This window comes from Anomaloglossus baeobatrachus, chromosome 8, assembly GCF_048569485.1.
Source record: "Anomaloglossus baeobatrachus isolate aAnoBae1 chromosome 8, aAnoBae1.hap1, whole genome shotgun sequence".
In the NCBI taxonomy this organism is placed as follows: Eukaryota; Metazoa; Chordata; class Amphibia; order Anura; family Aromobatidae; genus Anomaloglossus; species Anomaloglossus baeobatrachus.
The window spans coordinates 76,254,420-76,278,817 of record NC_134360.1 but is presented as its reverse complement, the minus strand read 5'-3'; the positions used below and the strand labels follow the sequence as shown (position 1 = coordinate 76,278,817).

Below are 24,398 nucleotides of genomic sequence, written 5' to 3'. Positions count from 1 at the left end.
CAGCTCGCTGAGAAGGGGGCCACTCCCTGTTTGTACTGAATACAAAAAAAAAAAAAAAAAAACTTTTCATTAATATGCTTGGATACAGCACTCTGTGAACAGCCATCGTCTTTAGCAATGACCTTTTGTGGCTTACCCTCCTTTCGTGTGTGTCAATTACTGCCTTCAGGACATCTGTCAAGTCAGCAGTCTTCCCCATGATTGTGTAGCCTACTGAACCAGACTTAAGGCCGCTTTACACACTGCGATATCGGTACCGATATTGCTAGCGTGCGTTCCCGCCCCCATCGGTTGTGCGACACGGGCAAATCGCTGCCCGTGTTGCACAACATCGCCCAGACCTGTCACACATACTTACCTGCCTAGCGACGTCCCTGTGACCGGCGAACCACCTCCTTTCTAAGGGGGCGGTTTGTTCAGCGTCACGGCGACCTCACAGCAGCGTCTCTGAATCGCCGCTTAATAGAAGTGGAGGGGCGGAGATGAGCGGGACGAACATCCCGACCACCTCCTTCCTTCCGCATTGTGGCCGGGAGGCAGGTAAGGAGAGCTTCCTCGTTCCTGCGGTGTCACACGGAGTGATGTGTGCTGCCGCAGGAACGAGGAACAACTTCGTTACTGCTACAGTAACAATATTTGAGAATGGACCCCCATGTCACCGATGAGCGATTTTGCACGTTTTTGCGACGATGCAAAATCTCTCATAGGTGTCACACGCAACGGCATCGCTAATGCAGCCGGATGTGCGTCACACATTCTGTGACCCCAACGACTTCGCATTAGCGATGTCGCAGCGTGTAAAGCCCCCTTAAGGCACCATTTTATACACTTAGGAAGCCTTTGCAGGTGTTTTGTGGTAATTATTCTAATTTTCTGAGATAATGACTTTTGGGTTTTCATTGGCTGTAAGCCATAATCATCAAGATTAACAGAAATAACCACATGAAATAGATCACTCTGTGTAATGACTATATATAATGTGTTTCCCTTTTTGTATTGAGTTACTGAAATATAATAACTTTTTGATGATATTCTAATTTATTGAGATGCACTTGTAGCATTTGTAGCAAACATGCAAAGTTTTTTTTTAAGTGGTGAAAATAAATTCTGAAATTTATAAATAAAATATTTTGTTTGTCGCCATTTTCCAAGACTTGTAACCTTTTAATCTTTTGGTCCAGTAGGCTGTGTTTTCATTGCCTTTTATTGCAATGTTTACTTTAATTTTGGTGTTTCAAAGTCTTTTCTCCTTACACTATTTACCAATCTGGTTAAGTTAACCTTAAAGGTAATGTTGCAGTAAGTCAATAGAGGGTATAAAAAAATGAATAGTAAGACTTACAGAGTAAATACAACACATGCAATGAGATTTATCAATGTAAAGTATATAATACAATAAGAAACTGCAGGACATTTTATCGATACCCTCTATTAACTTACTACCACATTACCTTTAAGGTTAGGCTCTACAGTCAGGTATTGTGTGTTTTGGGATTATATATTTCATCTGCAGACACTGCCTTGTTTATATACTTATTCTGCATTCTATTATCAGTGCAATGATACTTCATTGGGGATAAGTACAGGATTATTATATCCATCTCCCTATTTCATCCATTCTTTTTCTTTTGTTAATCATGATTTTAACCTTTGTTTTTGTAAGCCTTATATGTTTATACATAAATAGCTGGGTATGCACAAATTTTACTATGCAGCTTTTTTATCTCATGTCACAACTGACAGTAACACTTTGCCCCATACTTCCTTCCCTCCCCTCCCCAGCAAATGTCAGGACATATAATCTTCAGCTCCTCCATGGAGTGCTTGTCATTTCTCGCTATGTACTTGCCACCTCCGCGGGTCTGTGTTGCCCCTAGCAGTGTGATGAATTCGTAGCATGATGACTTCATCACGCTGCTGCACATCGGCTGAGGATGAGGTACACTGCTCTGCCCCACCGCCTCTGGTGCTACCACATATCTAATTTGCACTTGATGCACTTGAAGTGCTCACATGCAAATTAGCCATGTGGTAGCACTCACTCACTCAGTGTAAAGTGGCTGAAGCAACACGACCAGCTCCATCTTTTGGGGCCATACTGCAGGCTATGACTGGGGCCCAGGGCTTAGTAAAGCTAAGTATTTACCCTGGGGCCTGGGCGCCCCTTTTCACCGTGCCCCATACAGCAGTAAGGGCAGTAATGCCCTGATTGCGGCTCTGTACATGACAGTATAGGTATCTGCATTCTGGCATGTGAACTGTACCAAGTACTACACACTGCAATAGCTGGTCATGTACAGGCATTAGTGCCAAAATATAACAGTAAACATTCTGTTGCACCCTACTTTGGGGTACCACATACTGCATTTATCTAATGTACCCATAGACTATTGTACCGCCCCCGTGCAAGCAGCCAGGCTGCTGCTGCTCGGATCCGCGGTGGCTCGAGGGGTCTCCGGACCCGGGGGTCGCGCGGCCACTCGATTAAAAAAAAGGTGGTATGTACAGGGTTTTTTTCGAAAGTTTGTGACGCCACCCACGGTGTGTGGTAAGGCGAGGGACCACCGCTGCCGTAGGGGAGCCCGGTGACGATGGTGTGGCAGCCTAATGTAGGGGTTTTGTGTCCCGGGGCCCGTTGATGATGGATGGTGTTTGGGTGCCGTTGGGGGATAGGAACAGGGGTTTTCAATGTACTCACTCAGTCCCAGAATAACCACACCGACAGCTTGAAAACCAGAATTCTGAGCACCACTGCAGCCTGCGGGGAGCACGCCTGGATCCGTGCCCTTGGTGTTGCTGTTGGTCTGTGGCCCTGTCCCTGGCACCTTAGTCTCGATTGGACCTGTTGGTATGAAACTCTCTGGGTCCTGCTCACCCGTATGGCTAACGGAGTTAGCTTGCTCTCAGGGTTCATGCGTAGGATTTCTCTGGACTGTAGTGGGAAAGTTCTATCCCATCGGTGTGCTAGTACCCGAATTTTGGAGCAGGTTGGGGATGACACTGGAAGTCTTCACTCCCGTCGGGTAAATTACCGGAATGCGTGAAGCTACTTTCCGGCTTGGGGTCCACGTACCCCGTTGTGTCCTGGCCCCTGCCCGGTGATAGCTCAAGGCCGCTGGCTGCCCTCCTCGGCTGTCCGTGCCCCTTGACACTGTCCCCTGCGACCGGGTTCCAGCTCCTACCAGGCCCAGAGCAACGTCTGCCACCTAGTACACAGGAGCTCTCCTTCGTGGCCTCTCCTCACGAGAGCCACTTCACCTCCTCTCTCCTTCACTCTGAACTCTCAACTGTCACTATCCCCACTTTCTCCTCACCAACCCCCCATGTGGGCAGCCGTATTCCCTTCAGGCCCCCCAATGGTGTGTCTGGTAGGTTCAAGTGGGAAGTGTTCCTAGGATTTTGATTGGCCAAGCTGTTAGCAACACCAAAGGACCAGGATCCGTAACCAAGGAGGGTGGATACTGTGCAGAAGGGCAGATTGCACAATACTCTGTGACGACCTGCTAGGCCAGGGCGTCACACTATCATTAGCCAAAAGATATGGCAGCAGTGTCTCTTTGCTTGCATGGTATATGCTGGTATACCTTTACCTCAACAGTAACAAAAACTGTGTGGAAAAAAAAACATTGTTCAGTATACTTTTTTCAATTGGCGTAAATGGTTGACATTTGCAACTGTGTATGTGTTCCAAAGTCTAGTGAAGAGACTCAAAAAGAGTCTGTCAGCGGGCTTTTTATATTTAATCTGAGAGCAGCATGATGTAGAGGCAGAGATCCTGATTCCAGCAATGTATCACTTACTGACCTGCTTTTTCTAGTTTCAATACAATCAATGTTTTATCAGCAGGAGATTATCACTAAAGGACTAGTTGTCTCATGCCATCTAGTCCTCCTACTTTATATAACCTCGCTGTCTCCATTGACTGGCAGATTTCTTCCTATTCACAGTGTACATGTGATGCTCTGGACTAGCCAGGTAGTCACAGGTAGGCCCTTACACAAACACCTTCCCCCCCTTAATAAGATGACAGCAGCCAACCTACAAAACCTTATCACCTCCCTCAGGGTTTGATGTTCACACCAGGGGGCGGGGCAAGGCGGTTGGCCACGCCCACCGAGGAGTACACAGGCCCTGAGGCAGGAAAAACAGATTAGATTAGTTTTGACAGTGAAGTGGAGTGGAGTTCAAGTGCAGACCTGTGTCCAGGTCTGCCACAGTCTAACACCAGGTGTCTGGGTCGGAGCCCAGTCACCTCTGGCAAGGAGGCAGACGGTGGTGGCCGCCTGCAGGAGCTGGGATTACAGCCGGTGGAACCGTAAGGGAAAGGGATCGGGTGGTGGCCCGCCGGTACTGAACCGGGGAACCGATTGGAAACCGGAGCACCAGGAGGGGTACTCAGACCCAGTACGACCACTGGACCAAGTCGAATCCACTGATTGAGGACTGGACTTTAGGTCCTTTTCCACCTAAGACCCGACTGAAGACAACAGCCCAACCATAGTTATAGAAAGCCATCGCCCAGGCATCGAGATTCCATGGGCCAGCGTCTGCGGGCAAACGGGCTCTACCGGCACACACACAAGGCTGGGGAGCGGACTACCGTTGCTCAGACATAGGAGTCATCATGTCTACCAAAAGTGAGGTGCAGGAGAAAGGCTGAAACCACCAACCTGAATAGGGGAAAAGCGCAGCCGGCTGCGGGCACCGTCTACCATCTTGTTTGGTTTACCAGAGACTCCAGCGTGTCAGTAATAGTGAGTACAACAGTGCCTTCGGGCCACGCACTGTGCCGCACCGTATCGACACGCCAGCCCGCATCCATTCCCCCGCCTCAGCACCTTCCTCGGGCCCCCGGGACGATCATTCCCCTACCCACGGAGGGGTCAACACCAAGCTGTGCAACACCGTCCCCGGGAGCCTAGTCAACGGCAGCAGTGGTGTCCATCCATTCACCACAACCCGTGGGTGGCGTCACGAACCTAATCCCCCAAACAGCCGCGGCCCTGGCCGTGGACCTCTCCACCGAACACCACCGCTCATGTAGCGCCAAAGCCCTTTCAGAGCGACGTGACCCCCCTGGGTCCGGGAGGAGCTCGAGCCACCCACCAGAAATGAGCCCGGATCCGAACAGCTCGGCTGCGGCCGAGCGCGGGGCGGTACACATCCACTTCTTCTGGCGTCAAAAACAGGATTGAACCCATCCATTTACCTGTGGAAGTGCGCCTTGAAGTTATCGTCAGTGGTGTCCCGTTGAAAAATTGCAGAATCCGCCATCTTGTCACTGTCCTGTGGCGCAAAGTTTCCCACTCAAGCCGTCTTCTCCAAGGAAAAGGGCGCGAAAGTGAAGTCCCGCCCCCTGAGAACAGAGCAGTGCAGAAAGAAAGCAGAGTGCCCCGAAAAGACCACGGGGGGGGGGGGGGGCGCATGGAAAAATGTCGGCATTCCCGGGCGGGAGCGGAGAGGCGCCCGCCGCTGGAGCGGCGGGACCCAGAAGGAGCAGAGGTGGAGTAGCCTTTGAGAATGAGGACCGCGGCCCTGGTGAGCTCCCTGCTGGAACAGCAGCGTGGTTGGAGCGGGAGCTGGGCTGATTCTGCGTGAAGGTGCGAGCTCAAAGCTTACAAGTGCTCGACTGGAAAGCAGAGGTCCGCAGGAGGGTCGCAGTGGTGTGGGCTCGGGAGCAGAGGCTCGCAGCTGCGGTACAACGCCAAGAAAAGGCCACGCAGACCCCCACGGCGTCCCTCATCAGTTGGAAGCTGGAGCCCACCAGCCCTGCAACAGGCGAACCCGATATGGTACAGCTCATGGAAGAAGAGGTACCGGCTACTCTGCCCCCGCCGCCGTTCCCGGTAGCGGCCTACAGCCCAGGATCCTATTGCACGTGGAAGGGGAGCCCGATTGATCGTCTGACCGTCGGCCAGTACGGTCCCCTGCGGTGGTAGCCGCCCTGAAGTTGCAAGTTTTACAAGTTTTGAATGTTTTAAAAGACCCGCTTCTGCAAAAACCTCCTGCCTTTGTTGAACGTCCCCATGTTCCCGGGAGACGCAATCCAGCACAAGGGTGCCCGACTTGTTGAACGCCGCTGCGGTTGGAGCCCCACTGGGCGCCATCAGGGGTCGGAGCCCCTGGTGCAGGACGGCAGGGAGTTAAAGGAGTGAGGACAGTTCCTGTATCAGAACCTGGTTCACCGTACCCGCACCGCAGGCAGTGGAGGACGGGGCCTTTTTTTTTTGGACAGTGTCACCTGTTACGAGGGGGACCCGGGCAAGCGTGCCAAGATGGTATATGGACAGCTTCCGCCGGTCAAGGTCCACTGTGCGGTGTAAGGGACCGCTGCTATGGTGGGAGAAGAGTGAGCGGGTTGCTGCTAGCGATCGTCTGGAATGTCACAGACGATCTGCGTACACCTGTCCGCCCTAACCCGTGAGGGTTGTATGGCACGGGGCTCACAACTCGGTGTACCTGTTGCACGGGGACGCACAGAGGTGCCTACGCACGTGTGCCAGCGGGAGTCACAGGAATATGGCACGAGGGTAGCACAGAGGTGCCCACGCACGTGTGCTTCAGAAACTAGGTGAGTCCGACAGAGATTCAAGGAGCTCACCTGGGACAGGAACACAGCCTGTTAAACGGAATACTGCCGGAGCAGCAAGGCAGGGGCGAGACCTGCAAAATACAATGACGTCTGTACAGTGGCATGGCAGAACACTGCCAGACATCCAAACATAGAAGGACGGTCACGCGCCGCCATGATGGCAGGAGGGGTTTTTAAGGAGATGTAGCTGCAGCCAAGGGCGGGCGCGAGACGGATGTGACCCAATCATGATCTGTGACGTCCTGGCCCGGCCAGTCAGGATTCAGCACATCACCAGCCTCGTTATCTGGGCGTGTGATACCAGTGAGCGAATCAGAAGACGTCACGTGGGGCACATGCTCAACCTCCTGCCTCTGGGTCATAAAGGCGGGATCTTCGGTTTCACAAGGTGCAGAGCTAAGGGAAGTCTTGCTGCTTCCCTGAGCATCTATCCTTTGCACACTGTGCAACCACTCCGACCCTCTGCGATGCCGAGCAGGAGGGCACGTGGCAGGCAAGGGATGGGAGACCACTCCATTACTTACAAGGAGGAAACCACTAGGTGTCACCCTTCTGCTGCATCTAGGAGGAGGAAACTCCTGCAGTCTCCCAGACCTTTGGCGCTGCTAAGCAGGAGGGCTCGCGGCAGACAAGGAATGGGAGACCACCTCATTCCTTGCAAGAGGAGAGCCACGAGATGTAACAGTCACCCGTGAGTGAAGTGGCATTGGGGACCCGTGCTTCCCTGTGGTGGACTGAGGGAAAGTGACTGGAAGAGGCTGCGTCGGCAGCAAAGTCCCATTTGTAAATAATTCCTAGATCGGCCTGTTCCGCTTCACAACCTCCAGCAGAGGCGGATTGGAGGATGGGCCTGCGGGAAAGTGATGGCCGAGGCCCCGTCACCAATGCAACCGGTGGCGATCCTCCGGGTCCGTGGGGCCCCTGAAAGACAGCCGAGTGTGGAACACTGTACCCGTCCCGTAAAGCACAACCTGGGCCTGTTCCTGGACTGAGGAAAAGGGGTGCTGCCCGTTTCTTAGGGGCAGCATCAAGGCTAGGTTTGTTTGGGTGGGCAAACAGAAGGACCCGGTACCGTTCCCGTTATTAATAAATATGTTTTATGTTTGCAACGTTTAAAGAATGTGCCTCCCGTAAGGGAAGATTTAAAAACATGCTTGAATTGTACAAAGTTTATTATGCTTGTAAATATGTTTTATCTATTTCTTTCAGTTAAAATCAACAAAAATAAACCGGTGGTGGACGGGCAGCCCGCAGACGGTCTGCATTAAACCAAGGGGGAATGTGACTAGCCAAGTAGTCACAGGTAGGCCCTTACACAAATACCTCCCACCCCTTAATAAGGTGACAGCAGCCAACCTACAAAACCTTGTCACCTCCCTCAGGGTTTGATGTTCACACCAGGGGGCGGAGCCAGGTGGTTGGCCACCCCCACCGAGGAGTACACAGGCCCTGCGGCAGGAAAAACAGATTAGATTAGTTTTGACAGTGTAGTGGAGTGGAGTTCAAGTGCAGACCTGTGTCCAGGTCTGCCACTGTCTAACACCAGGTGTCTGGGTCGGAGCCCAGTCACCTCTGGCAAGGAGGCAGACGGTGGTGACCGCCTGCAGGAGCTGGGATTACAGCCGGTGGAACCGTAAGCGACCGGGATCGGGTGGTGGCCCGCCGGTACCGAACCAGGGAACCGATTGGAAACCGGAGCACCAGGAGGGGTACTGAGACCCAGTACGAGGCGCAGAAACCACTGGACCGAGTCGAATCCACTGATTGAGGACTGGACTTTAGGTCCTTTCCCACCTAAGACCCGACTGAAGACAACAGCCCAACCATAGTTATAGAAAGCCACCGCCCAGGCATTGAGATCCCACGGGCCAGCGTCTGTGGGCACCTGGGCTCTACCGGCACACACACAAGGCTGGGGAGTGGACTACCGTTGCTCAGGCATAGGAGTCATCATTTCTACCAAAAGTGAGGTGCAGGAGAAAGGCGGAAACCACCAACCTGAAAAGAGGAAAAGCGCAGCCGGCTGCGGGCACCGTCCACCATCTTGTTTGGTTTACCAGAGACTCCAGCGTGTCTGTAATAGTGAGTACAACAGTGCCCTTGGGCCGCACACCGCACCGCACCGTATCGACACGCCAGCCCGCATCCATTCCCCCGCCTCAGCACCTCCCTCGGGCCCCGGAACCATCATTCCCCTACCCACGGAGGGGTCAACACTAAGCTGCGCAACACCGTCCACGGGAGCCTAGTCAATGGCAGCGGTGGTGTCCATCCATTCGCCACAACCTGTGGGTGGCGTCACAAACTTAATCCCCCAAACAGCCGCGGCCCCGGCCGTGGCCCTCTCCACCGAACACCACCCCTCACTTAGCGCCAAACCCCTTTCAGAGCGACGTGACCCCCCCTGGGTCCGGGAGGAGTTCGAGCCACCCACCAGAAACGAGCCCGGAACCGAGCGGCTCAGCTGCGGCCGATCGCGGGGCGGTACATATACAGAAAGCTGTCAATCAGTGGTGTGGGCAGGGTTATACAGAGCTCAACATTCAGAAAAGTGGTAGTTCTGTATCAAATAAAACTGTGACTGTATCAAAACTGCAGCAAGCAGGGTCTCCGTCTCTACATTTTGCTCAGAATACATAGTAAATATCTGGTGACAGATTCCCTATAATTAATGCTATGCAAAAGTAGAACAGCAAGAGTCAGGGGAATTGTACATTTCCTGAGGTTTCCACAGAAAGCTATTTACGGCAGTGTATATGGGACACGCATGGTTTGTATATGGTAGATGTGATCATAAAACAGTCTATAATGTTCTAATGGGTTAGTAAAAAAAAGCTGTTGGGCTTGTGACAAGCACCTCACTTTATTGTGCTATGTTAACATTATTCTAGCCTCTAGAGATTACAATTTACAGATTTCACTGGGGCGAGCCTTCTTTTGTATTGGATTCCAACATAAATGCTCCTTTGGACCCCACATCTGAAACTGGCAGCATCATGTATAACAAAATATGCCTAGAGGGGGTGTCCATTACCTTGACAACCTGTTTTTTAAAATAAATAGTTCCCCTTGTAAAATAAAAATAACACATACTTGACTCCTGCACCAGCACCATTCCAATGATGGCGGCGTTGGATCTTATGTGGGCTCACAGGACACTGTTAAGCCACGTGAGCGCTGCAGCCAATCAGTGGCCACTATCTCTATTTTCACTTGTCTGAGGTTTGTCAAAGGGAAGAGATAGCGCAGCAGTCCAACGGCATTCATTGATTGGCTGCAGGGCTCAAGTGACATAATGTCAAACATGCCCCAAGAGACCTGGTGTCGATATCACTGGAATGGTGCGGGTGCAGGTGGTGAGTATTTTTGTTTTGCAAGAGTAAAGGGTGCTTTACACACTGCGATATCGGTAACGATATATCGTCGGGGTCACGTCGGTAGTGACGCACATCTGGCGCCGTTACCGACATCGCAGCATGTAACACAAATTAGCGACGATCAACGAGCACAAAAAATTGTTGCTCGTTGACACATCGCTCATTTCCTTAATATCGTTGCTGCAGGTACGATGTTGTTCGTCGTTCCTGCAGCAGCACACATCGCTGTGTGTGACGCCGCAGGAACGACGAACATCTCCTTACCTGCCTCCACCGGCAATGCGGAAGGAAGGACGTGGGCGGGATGTTACGTCCCGCTCATCTCGGCCCCTCCACTTCTATTGGCTGGCTGCTTGGTGGTGACGTCGTGGTGACATCATGGTGACATAACTGTGACGCCGAACGCACCTCCCCCTTGAGGGAGGGTTTGTTCGGCGGTCACAGCGACGTCGCTGTACAGGTATGTTCGTGTGAAGCTGCCGTAGCGATAATGTTCGCTACGGCAGCGATCACCACATATCGCTACAACGACGAAGGCGGGTGCAATCACATGCGACATCGCTAACAATCGCTAGCGATGTCGCAGCGTGTAAAGCACCCTTAAGGCTATGTTCACATGTTGCGTTTTTGCTGCTTTTTTCTGCGGCAAAATCTGAGCTCTTGGCAGTAAAAAAGCTGCTTTTTTGCTCCTTTTATACTGAGTTTTTTGGTGTCATTTATCTACAGTACATCTTTAAAGAAAAATAGTTTCATGCACCACAAAAGCAGCAAAAATGCAGCAACAATAAAAACAGCAAAAAAAAAAGCGGTTTGTGTTTTTGCACTCTCAGTTGTGAAAAAAGCAGCAAAAAAATGCTGATAGAATTGACATGCTGTTTCTTTCAAAAATGCAACTGTTTTTCATTTCAGTCAGGAAAAAAAAGGAATCGTGTGTCTGTATGTGCATGAGATTTCTGGAATCTCATTGCTTTTGCTGGTACTGTAAAAAGCAACTTTTTATTTGCATTTATTTGCATAAAACCAAGTAAAAAACATGCAAAAAAAAAAAAAAAGTAGCAAAAACGCTACATAGCCTAACTACTTAGTTTAAAAAGGAATTGTCCAGATAATGGATAACCTCCATTAGGGGTTGCCCCAATAGAAGAATCCCTTTCCCTTTGGCCTCTTTCACACGTTCACGCTTCCGGTATGTGTTTGGCAGTTTTCTCACATACCGGAGACACGTACACACATAGACCTAGGTATTCCTATGGTTTTGGACACATGCAAGTATTTGCGCACGGAACGTGTATCCATTCCGTACTTACGTGTGTCCGTGTGTTTCTCACGCCGATATGTCCGTTTTCTCTCCAGCATCACAGGTGTCACACAGAACGCAAACGTGTCACACGTAATGCAAACGGACCACACGGATATGTTCCGTGTGACACGCACCAGAGAAAAGACATGTGTCTGTGAAAAAAACCCCAGACCTTTACTCACCTTCTCCAGCCCTGCAGTCTCTGCCGCTGCTGTCACTTGCTGCCGACTGCCGCTCATTATGCTCATTGAATATTCACTTCACTGCGGCCGGAAGCAGCAGCAGCGGGGAGTCGGCAGAACCGGATACCAAAGATCAGCACCACAGACAGTGACGCCAGGGACAGGTGAGTAGAAAGTTCCCATTCTCCGTGTGTTATCACGGATAACACACGGAGAACACATGTGTGCCATATACACGGCACACCGAGGGCAATACGCACCTTTGACACGTCCGTGAAAAACGTGCGTGCTTTTTCACGAACGTGTGAAAGAGGCCTTTAAGAAGGTGGATCAGCTAATTCTGAATAGGAGTGCAAAGGACCTAGTGGGCCCGAGCATCTATTTGACACAACGCATGTCAGTGTGCATGATTGTCTGCGGCGGTAATCCATAATGCAGAACCTGCACAGTTTTAAAGAAACACAATAGAGTAAAGGCTGCTTTACACACAGCAACATCGCTAGCGATGTTGCTCGTGAAAGCACCCGCCCCCATCGTTTGTGCGTCACGGGCAAATCGCTGCCCGTGGTGTACAAAATCGCTAGTACCCATCACACATACTTACCTTCCTAGCAACGTCGCTGTGGCCAGCGAAAAACCTCTTTTCTAAGGGGGCGGTTCGTGCGGCGTCACAGCGTCGTCACACGGCAGGCGTCCAATAGAAACGGAGGGGCGGAGAGCAGCCACATGAAAGTCACGCCCACCTCGTTGCCGGAGGATGCAGGTACGGTGTTGTTTGTCGTTCCTGGGGTGTCACACGTGGCGATAGCGATGTGTGCTGCCTCAGGAACGACGAACAACCGGCATCCAACACCAGCAACGACATTTGGGAAATGAACGATGTGTCAACAATCAATGATTTGGTGAGTATTTTGCATCGTTAGCGATCGCTCGTACATGTCACACGCCACGACGTCGCTAACGAGGCCGGATGTGCATCACGAATTCCGTGACCCCAACAACATCTCGTTAGCGATGTCGTTGCGTGTAAAGCCCCCTTTAGACTGCTAACTGGCAACAAATTCGCAAAAGGTCTGGAAATGCATAGGAATTTTTAGAAAGCATCCATTATGAGAAAAACTGGAAGCATCTGTGATTATTATTCGGAGCTGGAGCAGATTGTGCAGGTTATTGAGATCAAGCCCCTTAAAGAGAACCTGTGGAGACGAATGCGCAGACTGAGATCTCGGCTCGTCATTGAGTCAAGATCTCAATTGCGCATGCGCCAACGTCATTTTCCTGAAGCCTGCCGGGAGGTTAATGTGTGCATGCCCTGACAATGGCGCTATTTTAGTGAAGCCTACAAATAGTTTGATCTGCGCATGAGCTGCCCATGGCTGAGGTAGGTGCCGGTGCAGAATTTTAAACAGCATGAAGATACTTACACCAGAGGCAATGGTAGCAAAGATGAAGAATAGTGATGAGCGAGTACTAAAAAGCTCGGGTGCTCGAAGCTCGGGCCGAGCCTCCCAAGATACTCGTGTACTCGGCCCGAGCAACGAGCCCAATGTTATCCTATGGGAGACCCGAGTATTTTTGTGAAATGACCTCCCGGCAGCATGGAGAAACCCTAAAAATGTCACAAAAGTCTCAGAAGAGTGCTCAAATGACATGGCAACAGCATGGGGAAGACCCCTTGAAGCATTTATCACTCAAAAGTCACAGCTGTGAACAATTTTGTCCGCGTTTTACGCCATTTTTACGGACTCACCAGAAAACCTTCCAAAATGACCCCAAAATGATTTTTCATGGCGGAAATGTTAAGGGCACATACCCAATAGTGAGATAGATCTGGTGTATGTTACTTTTTGAGATCAATACATGAAAGATTTTACGTGAAAACATTGTGTGGCACTCCGATGTCCCTGAGAAGAGACGTACATGAAGGCCTCTTGAGTCTAATGTGCCCATTTTGAGGAAGTGAGTCTTTGTAGTATTTTCCTTTGCCAGGGCAGTCCTAAATTGTGAGGTTCACCAATGCCCCTGCATACAGACGTGCATGAGGGCCTCAAAACATTAAGTGTCCATTGTCAGGAAGTGGGTGTATTATAGTATAGCCCTTAGGCAGGGCAGCCAAAAATTGGGAGGCTCCACATTGTCCCTGGGTAGAGACGTGCATGATGGCCTTTAAACCTGAAGTGCCCATTGTAAGGAAGTGGGTCTATTTCAGTATAGCCCTTTGCCAGGGCAGCCAAAAATTGGGAGGCTCCACATTGTCCCTGGGTAGAGACGTGCATGAGGGCCTCAAAACATTAAGTGTCCATTGTCAGGAAGTGGGTGTATTATAGTATAGCCCTTAGGCAGGGCAGCCAAAAATTGGGAGGCTCCACATTGTCCCTGGGTAGAGACGTGCATGATGGCCTTTAAACCTGAAGTGCCCATTGTAAGGAAGTGGGTCTATTTCAGTATAGCCCTTTGCCAGGGCAGCCAAAAATTGGGAGGCTCCACATTGTCCCTGGGTAGAGACGTGCATGAGGGCCTCAAAACATTAAGTGTCCATTGTCAGGAAGTGGGTGTATTATAGTATAGCCCTTAGGCAGGGCAGCCAAAAATTGGGAGGCTCCACATTGTCCCTGGGTAGAGACGTGCATGATGGCCTTTAAACCTGAAGTGCCCATTGTAAGGAAGTGGGTCTATTTCAGTATAGCCCTTTGCCAGGGCAGCCAAAAATTGGGAGGCTCCACATTGTCCCTGGGTAGAGACGTGCATGAGGGCCTCAAAACATTAAGTGTCCATTGTCAGGAAGTGGGTGTATTATAGTATAGCCCTTAGGCAGGGCAGCCAAAAATTGGGAGGCTCCACATTGTCCCTGGGTAGAGACGTGCATGATGGCCTTTAAACCTGAAGTGCCCATTGTAAGGAAGTGGGTCTATTTCAGTATAGCCCTTTGCCAGGGCAGCCAAAAATTGGGAGGCTCCACATTGTCCCTGGGTAGAGACGTGCATGAGGGCCTCAAAACATTAAGTGTCCATTGTCAGGAAGTGGGTGTATTATAGTATAGCCCTTAGGCAGGGCAGCCAAAAATTGGGAGGCTCCACATTGTCCCTGGGTAGAGACGTGCATGATGGCCTTTAAACCTGAAGTGCCCATTGTAAGGAAGTGGGTCTATTTCAGTATAGCCCTTTGCCAGGGCAGCCAAAAATTGGGAGGCTCCACATTGTCCCTGGGTAGAGACGTGCATGAGGGCCTCAAAACATTAAGTGTCCATTGTCAGGAAGTGGGTGTATTATAGTATAGCCCTTAGGCAGGGCAGCCAAAAATTGGGAGGCTCCACATTGTCCCTGGGTAGAGACGTGCATGATGGCCTTTAAACCTGAAGTGCCCATTGTAAGGAAGTGGGTCTATTTCAGTATAGCCCTTTGCCAGGGCAGCCAAAAATTGGGAGGCTCCACATTGTCCCTGGGTAGAGACGTGCATGAGGGCCTCAAAACATTAAGTGTCCATTGTCAGGAAGTGGGTGTATTATAGTATAGCCCTTAGGCAGGGCAGCCAAAAATTGGGAGGCTCCACATTGTCCCTGGGTAGAGACGTGCATGATGGCCTTTAAACCTGAAGTGCCCATTGTAAGGAAGTGGGTCTATTTCAGTATAGCCCTTTGCCAGGGCAGCCAAAAATTGGGAGGCTCCACATTGTCCCTGGGTAGAGACGTGCATGAGGGCCTCAAAACATTAAGTGTCCATTGTCAGGAAGTGGGTGTATTATAGTATAGCCCTTAGGCAGGGCAGCCAAAAATTGGGAGGCTCCACATTGTCCCTGGGTAGAGACGTGCATGATGGCCTTTAAACCTGAAGTGCCCATTGTAAGGAAGTGGGTCTATTTCAGTATAGCCCTTTGCCAGGGCAGCCAAAAATTGGGAGGCTCCACATTGTCCCTGGGTAGAGACGTGCATGAGGGCCTCAAAACATTAAGTGTCCATTTTAAGGAAGTGGGTGTATTTCAGTATAGCCCTTAGGCAGGGCAGCCAAAAATTGGGAGGCTCCACGTTGTCCCTGGGTAGAGACGTGCATGAGGGCCTCAAAACATTGTTCCCATTGCAAAGGAGCGGGTCTCCTGTCGTTGTAATGTCCATTCTGCAAAGAATGGGCGAAAAAATTTACCACTGGGGGTATACCTGAAACAAAGACCTAACTATTGTAACGGTCATCATGATGGCGCATGAGGAGAAGGAGGAGCAGTCCAGCGATTATCCAAAGTCGAGAAGTGTACCCATGGGTGAGTGGAGGTACATGGCAAACTTTAAATTCCGCTCTCATTTGCTGGTGGTGTGGTGAAGTCTGGCCCAATCCAACCCTTGTTCATCTTTATCAGAGTCAGCCTGTCAGCATTTTCAGTTGACAGGCGGGTGCGTTTATCTGTAATGATTCCACCTGCGGCACTAAAAACACGCTCTGACAAAACGCTAGCAGCAGGGCAGGCCAGGACTTCCAAGGCGTAGAGAGCCAATTCATGCCACGTGTCCAGCTTGGATACCCAATAATTGTAAGGCACAGAGGAATGTCGGAGTACAGTTGTTCGATCTGCAAGGTACTCCTTCAGCATCTGGGCAAACTTAGGATTTCTTGTGGCACTACCCCGCACCTCAGGGGCTGTGGTACGTGAGGGGCTGAGAAAACTGTCCCACATCTTAAAGACTGTTCCCCTACCTCTGGCGGATTGGACTTGTGCCTCTCTCGGCTGTACGCCTCGGTTGTCCACTGATTCCTGACCTATGCCGCTAGCGTTTTGTGAGGGGAATGCTTTGCCTACTTCCGTGAGTATGGCCTTCCGAAACTGCTGCATTTTGGTTGACCTCTCATCCACGGGAATAAGAGACAAAAAGTTCTCCTTGTAGCGTGGGTCTAACAGTGTTACCAACCAGTAATGATTGTCGGCCAAGATGTTCTTAACGCGAGGGTCACGAGACAGGCAGCTTACCATAAAGTCAGCCATGTGCGCCAGACTCTTAACAGCCAGGACTTCAGTAGCCTGACCAACAAGATGACTGAACATGCTGTCCTCCTCCTCCTCCTCCTCCTCCTCCTCCTCATCTACCCTGTCCTCTGGCCAGCCACGCTGAATCGAGGATATGACTGGTGTGCATGTCATATCCTCAATTTGGCCGGAGAGTTGCTCCATGTCTTCATCCTCCTCCTCGTCATAGTCCTCCACTGCACGTTGTGATGAGACGAGGCTGGGCTGTGTGTTATCACCCACACCCACTACTGTTTCTTGCTGCAACTCATCGCGCTCCGCCTGCAATGCATCATGTTTGTTTTTCAAAAGGGACCGTTTTAGAAGGCAGAGTAGCGGTATGGTGACGCTAATAATGGCGTCATCACCACTCACCATCTTGGTGGAGTCCTCAAAGTTTTGGAGGATGGTACATAGGTCTGACATCCATCTCCACTCCTCAGGTGTTATGTGTGGAGTTTGACCCATTTCCCGACGGCTTAGGTGATGCAGGTACTCAACAACTGCCCTCTTCTGCTCACATATCCTGACCAACATGTGCAGAGTTGAATTCCAACGCGTGGGGACATCACACACCAGTCTGTGAGCCGGAAGATGCAAACGGCGCTGAAAGCCGGCAAGGCCGGCTGAAGCAGTAGGTGACTTTCGAAAATGTGCAGACAGGCGGCGAACTTTTACCAGCAGATCAGACAGCTCTGGGTATGACTTTATAAACCGCTGAACCACGAGGTTGAGCACATGGGCCACGCATGGAACATGTGTCAGCTGGCCTCGCCTCAAAGCCGCCACCAGGTTCCGGCCATTGTCACAAACGACCTTTCCTGGCTTTAGGTTCAGAGGTGTGAGCCAGTGATCTGCCTGCTGTTTCAGAGCTGTCCACAGCTCTTCTGCATTGTGGGGTTTGTCACCTATGCAGATTAGCTTCAGCACAGCCTGTTGCCGCTTCGCCGAGGCAGTGCTGCAGTGCTTCCAGCTTGTGACTGGTGTGGAGGGCACAGTGGATGAGGATGCGCAGGAGGAGGAGGAGGCTGAAGAGCATGACATTCCGGAGCTGTAGAGTGTGGGTGAAACACTGACTGAGGTAGGGCCTGCAAACCTTGGTGTGGGAAGGACGTGTTCCGTCCCTCGCTCAGACTGGGTCCCAGCTTCCACAATATTAACCCAGTGTGCCGTCAACGAGATGTAGCGGCCTTGCCCACAAGCACTTGTCCACGTGTCTGTGGTTAGGTGGACTTTGGGTGAAACAGCGTTGTTCAGGGCACGTGTGATGTTTTGTGACACGTGGTTATGCAACGCGGGGACGGCACACCGGGAGAAATAGTGGCGGCTGGGGACCGAGTAACGTGGGACAGCTGCCGCCATCAGGTCACGGAATGCTTCTGTCTCCACCAGCCTAAAAGGCAACATTTCCAGCGCAAGCAGTCGCGAAATGTTAGCATTTAGAACTGTGGCATGTGGGGTGTTGGCAGTGTATTTGCGCCTGCGTTCAAAGGTTTGCTGAATGGATAACTGAACGCTGCGCTGGGACAAGGACGTGCTTGATGATGGTGTTCTTTCTGCGTAGGCAACTGCAGGTGCAGGAGTGGAGGAGGCTTGTTCGCAGGCAGCATGGACAGAGGATTGGCTCGCATGCACAACCAGCGAAGACGTAGCAGTGACATCAGCAAGCACTGCTCCTCGACTCTGTTGTACTTCCCACAAAGTCGGGTGCTTGGCTGACATGTGCCTGATCATGCTGGTGGTGGTCAGGCTGCTAGTTTTGGTACCCCTGCTGATGCTGGCACGGCAGGTGTTGCAAATGGCCTTTTTTGAATCATCTGGATCCAACTTAAAAAACTGCCAGACTCGTGAAGACCTAACATTTGTACAGGCACCTTGTGTCGTCGTGTTGTTACGGGGAACGGTTGCCTGACTTCTGCCTGGGACCACCACCCTGCTTCTTACTGCCTGTTGTGATGCTACGCCTCCCTCCCCCTGTGCACTGCTGTCCTCGCTCTGCATATCCTCCTGCCAGGTTGGGTCAGTTACTGGATCATCCACCACGTCGTCTTCCTCTTCCGCACCCTGCTCCTCCTCCTGACTTGCTGACAATTGTGTCTCATCATCGTCCACCACTTGTTGAGACACGTTGCCAACTTCGTGAGAACGTGGCTGCTCAAATATTTGGCTATCTGTACAGACGATCTCCTCATGACCCACTTCAATATGAGCTGGCGAGAGGCCAGAATGTGTGAATGGAAACGTGAACAGCTCTTCCGAGTGTCCAAGTGTGGGATCATTAATGTCCGAGGAGGACGTGTACTCAGCCTGGTGGTAGGAAGGAGGATCAGGTTCAGAAATGTGCGGTGCAGTATCACGGCTACTGACACTTGACCGTGTGGAAGACAGAGTGTTTGTGGTGGTGCCAATCTGACTGGAAGCATTATCCGCTATCCAACTAACAACCTGTTGACACTGGTCTTGGTTCAAGAGCGGTGTACTGCTGCGGTCCCCAAGAATTTGGGACAGGACGTGCGAGCGACTAGATGTGGCCCTTTGTTGTGGCGAAATTAGAGCTTGCCCACGACCTCGGCCTCTGCCTGCACCACCATCACGTCCACTTCCTTGTTCCTTGCCAATGCCCTTGCGCATTTTGCAATGCTGTGCACTGCTGACGTGTATATTCACTACTTGTGCGTTATATCAAAGTTTCTGGAAATTGCACACCAGTGCACCTGTACGCTGCCACCAACAGGCACACACGTGCGGTTTTAAAAACCAAGCACGGACGCAATAATAACCTAACACAGGTTTTAGGAGCAAAAATTAAGAACTCTGACACTATCAGCCACTGCTGACTGACGTGTATTATACACTACACTTGTGCGTTATATAATAGTTTGGTAAACGCACACCAGTGCACCTGTACGCTGCCACCAACAGGCACACACGTGCGGTTTTAAAAACCAAGCACGGACGCAATAATAACCTAACACAGGTTTTAGGAGCAAAAATTAAGAACTCTGACACTATCAGCCACTGCTGACTGACGTGTATTATACACTACACTTGTGCGTTATATAATAGTTTGGTAAACGCACACCAGTGCACCTGTACGCTGCCACCAACAGGCACACACGTGCGGTTTTAAAAACCAAGCACGGACGCAATAATAACCTAACACAGGTTTTAGGAGCAAAAATTAAGAACTCTGACACTATCAGCCACTGCTGACTGACGTGTATTATACACTACACTTGTGCGTTATATAATAGTTTGGTAAACGCACACCAGTGCACCTGTACGCTGCCACCAACAGGCACACACGTGCGGTTTTAAAAACCAAGCACGGACGCAATAATAACCTACTAACAGGTTTTTTTGGGGAGCGACAATTACAGTACAGACAAGTCAGACACTATCTGGACTGTTTTACACTGTGTACACCAGCCCCAGATATGAAGGCTGGTATACGGTCACCACTACCCTGCCTGCCTGCCTGCCTGTATACTGCTACAATAGTCCTGACAAGGACTCTTTTGGTCACTAGCCTGTATTCAGACCTGGCTATACCCTGCCTGTATATAGCAACAATAGTCCTGAGAAGGACTCTGCTACTGTACTCCGACCTGGCTATACCCTGCCTGCCTGTATACAACTAGAATAGTCCTGAGAAGGACTTTTGGTCACACTGTTTGCAGCCCTGCAACTGAAAAAGCTATAAAGGGCCGCAAAGCTTTCCCTGAATCAGCGACACTCTCCCTACACTCACTGTCAGAATAGCTGTGAGCAGAGCACAGCGCGCCGGCCGATATAAAGGCTCGGTGACGCTGTGCAGGCCGGCCAATCACTGCAATTCCACAACTAACAGGGCTGTGGCATTGCAGTGGTCTGCCAGCCAATCCCTGCATGAGGGCTGGCTCTCAAAAGAGCGCCAACATGCAGAAATGAAGACCACGAGTAAAGCACGAGTATCGCGAGATTACTCGGTCCCCGCCGAGCAGCCCGAGTACAGTGATACTCGTGCGAGTACCGAGTAGTGACAAGCATGCTCGCTCATCACTAATGAAGAAGCTACCCACAGTTACACCCCGGAGCATGAACATCTCATTGCACCAACATTTCTAAGGGTGATTAAAGAATAAACATGCTGCAGATTTCAACAGTGAAGGTACTTGTTAAAGCAGCAGCAGAACAGCGCCTTCGTGCCCAGTCCTATAGTTTATCATCCTTGATCCTAATAACACATTCTCTTTAATTTACTTCAAATGAGATGTACCTTTAAATTGGCAGATTAGCTACTAAATTAAAACAAAAACAACCAGATTGCAGTGTGATAGTAAAATAAGTAGTAGTCATCTTACAGATCCCGTTGTAAATCTGCCTGGTTCTCTTGTCGGTCTCAGTAATTTTTGTTTGGCATGTATTGACTGTAGTGCGGACAAGTTGGTCAGTCCTAGGGATAATTCATACAGATGTAGCAGGAGGTACAGAAACGAGCAGTGTACATCCTCTCTTGTGCTGATGAACATATCACTTCTGCAACCAATGTGACATGCTCATCACTACTCAGCCAGTGATTGGCTGAAGGAGTTACATGCCCAAGCAAACCAAACAGGAAGTCGAGAGACCGGTGGGAACTTAGGCAGAATTGGAACTGAAGCTATGGGTGGGAGATAGGTAAGGTGAGCATTACTTATTTAAATCTGTCAGGTGATTTAGTAGTACAATACTAATTTTATCTTTAAATCAGGCTTAAGGAGACCTTTCAGAATCAGTAACTTTGATAGCTCTACCTCTTCCTGTTATCCTGTTGTAAGCTCCATAGAATTCAGTGTGACATAGTAACTAGTCAAGCATATTTAAATACAAACTGTATATGTCCTGCTCCCCCACCCACGTCTCAGTGCTGGCAACAGTGATAGCAAATCTGAACTGAATTTTCACTGCTTCCCCCACCCATACACCCTCTTATCTATCAGCAGTGATAGTGAATGCACTGGGAGGTGGGTGGGGGGAGCAGTGACTATGTAAGTTGTATTTTCATACACTTGACTAGAGGCAGGAGACACTGAATTCTATTGAGCTGACAACAAGATAACAGGATAAGGTAGAGCAATAAATCTTACTGATCCTGAAAGGTCTCCTTTAGTCCTATTTAAAGATAACATTAGTATTGTACTACAAAATCACCTGACAGATTAACTTTAATTTTTTTTATAGCATTCTGGGTGTTTGTTTTTTTTATTTCAATGGCTGCATAATCCCTTCAAATCTGCACCAACAAAGCATTGATCTGTCTGATTAAAGGTCAATTATGGAAATGAAATCATTTGCTCATATGGTTTAATGATATCATGGATATGAGCATGTTATTTTTTTTTTACGTTATTTTATATTGGTTGTGTTATAATTAGTCATTCCTTGTATATAGTATATAATAACATTATGGCCGGCAGAAAAATATTGAATACTGATTTCGATGGCCAACAAATCTACATAGAAAACAGGAGTAGATCTGACATATGGAAATCAATGGGACGTGATTGAGGAGGTGAGTATATGGCAGAATACGTGGGAAATCAAATGAGCACAAATGTACTTGATTGCTAAATGTATTCATGGTAATATATCACCCCTGGAAAGAAGCAGAGGACATGAAAAAAAATAGAAAATAAACAGTAAAAGAAAAAATAAAGCAACCTATGATAAGAATATGGGAATAAGTGAAATGGAAAAGAGATGACTAAATTTTGTACACTGGTTTAGTCTGCAAGAATGGACCAGTTTATGTAAATCAATGAATAATTAATTAAATAATATTAAAGATTTATAAAAGCACGATGGACAAACGTAGATAGGCACAAGCACAAGGGATAATCACCAAGGATGGGCCACGCAGGTGGATAAGAGGGGCAAGAAGGCAGTAAGACAGATGGGGGAGGGGAATGGATTCTGGAGGTAGAGCAGTTGAATAGATCGAAATTTTCCCAGCAATATATGGAATATGATTTTCTTTTTACCTGTCAACTGAGACGGCGGCCAATGTGAAACTACTGGCATACATGGACAGGTATATGGAGAAGTGAACAGCTTTGCAGAGGAACGCCCCAAATAACCATCCATCCAGGGTGTAGATAGTCGCTTGGAATGGCACACATAGTAGTATGAAGCACAAGTCAGCCACCCCCAGGTTTAGAATAAACAGGTTTGTGGTGTTGTACTTGGTTTGGCCATTTCTTAGCAACACAACCAAAACTAAACCATTCCCCACAGTGCCCAGAGCAAATATCAAGGAAAAGACCACGGGTACGATGATTCCCCCGGGGGGCAGTTCTGATGATGAGACTGATCCGTTCCATGCCTGAGACATTGCTCTGAATCATTCACCACCCTGCGGAGAAGAAAAGCAGAAGAACGAAAAAAGAGATTAATAAATAACAGAACACATTGCAATAATTTACCTCATCAATAACTAAGAAAAATGATCACTGTATCTATCTATCATCTATCTATCATTATCTATCATCTATCTATCATCTATCTATTATCTATCATCTATCTATCTATTATCTATCATCTATCTATCTATTATCTATCATCTATCTATTATCTATCATCTATCTATCTATTATCTATCATCTATCTATTATCTATCATCTATCTGTCTATTATATATCATCTATCTATTATATATCATCTATCTATCTATTATCTATCATCTATCTAGCTATTATCTATCATCTATCTAGCTATTATCTATCTATATATCTATTATCTATCATCTATCTATCTATTTATCTGTCTATCTATCTACCTATCAATCTATTATCTATCTATCCCTCTATCTATCCATTATCTATTTATCTATCCCTCTATCTATCTATCTCTCTATCTATCATCTATCTATCTATCTATCTATCAATCTATTATCTATCTATCCATTATCTATCTATCCATTATCTATCTATCCCTCTATCTATGATTCTATCTATCTGTCTATCTATCTATCTCTCTATCTATCATCTATCTAGCATCTATCTATTTATCTATCCATCTATCTATCTATCAATCTATTATCTATCTCCTATCATCCATCTATGTATCTAATAACTATTCTATCAGTCTATCTATCTATGTTTTTATTTATCTATCTATTGATCTATCAGTCTATCTATCTGCTATTATCTATCTATCTATCTATCATCTATCTAATAACTATATATCAGTCTATCAATCTCTTATCCTTTATCTATCCATCTATCTATCTATCTATCTATCTATCTATCCATCTATCCATCAATCTATCTATGCAACAAAATGAGGCAGCACTCCAAACATAAAGTGAAAAAGAGGACTACATTAGCTCCTATAGTGGCCAATGAAGTCCACTTTTTCACTTTATGTTTGGAGTGCTGCCTCCTTTTGTTGCTTATGTTATTGCCAAAGGATTTAAGGTTTGCTGGTGACTTTTCACCCGTCATAGTTTTATATGCTGTTCCTATCTTTTTTTTTTTTTTAAATCTATCTATGACATATCTATCTATGTTTCTATTTTTTTTATCTATCTATCTATCTATCTATCTATCTATCTATCTATCTATAATCTACAGTATCTATCTATCTATGTATCTATCGATCTATCTATCTATCTATCTATAATCTACAGTATCTATCTATCTATGTATCTATCGATCTATCTATCTATCTATCTATCTATCTATCTATCTATCTATCTATCATCTATCTATCTAGCTAGCTATCTGTCTGTATATGAACACTACCTATCTCTCTTCCCCACCGTTGTGGAAAAAAAATGACATATTTAGTGAAAACAATGAATAAATTGAACATGATTACACACCCAGTAAGATATTCTTATTATATATTAGCATTTTTTCTATGACTGTACACATTTCTTCCTCTAAGCAGTTACCATAAATGCAAAAAACCCCAAAACAAAACCCAAAAGATGTAGC

The 24,398-nt window shown here is 48.3% G+C and overlaps 1 protein-coding gene across 2 annotated transcripts in view; it reads right to left on the bottom strand.

The window, feature by feature from the left end:
• Positions 1-24,398, bottom strand: part of GALR3 (galanin receptor 3) — an 84,964-nt gene that overhangs the window by 59,847 nt on the left and 719 nt on the right. For both annotated transcript variants that reach the window (XM_075321802.1, XM_075321803.1), the window contains exon 2: positions 22,443-22,813. In XM_075321802.1, the coding sequence (XP_075177917.1) occupies positions 22,443-22,792 (350 nt within the window). In that variant the 5' untranslated portion in view covers positions 22,793-22,813. The remainder of the gene's footprint in view (positions 1-22,442; positions 22,814-24,398) is intronic.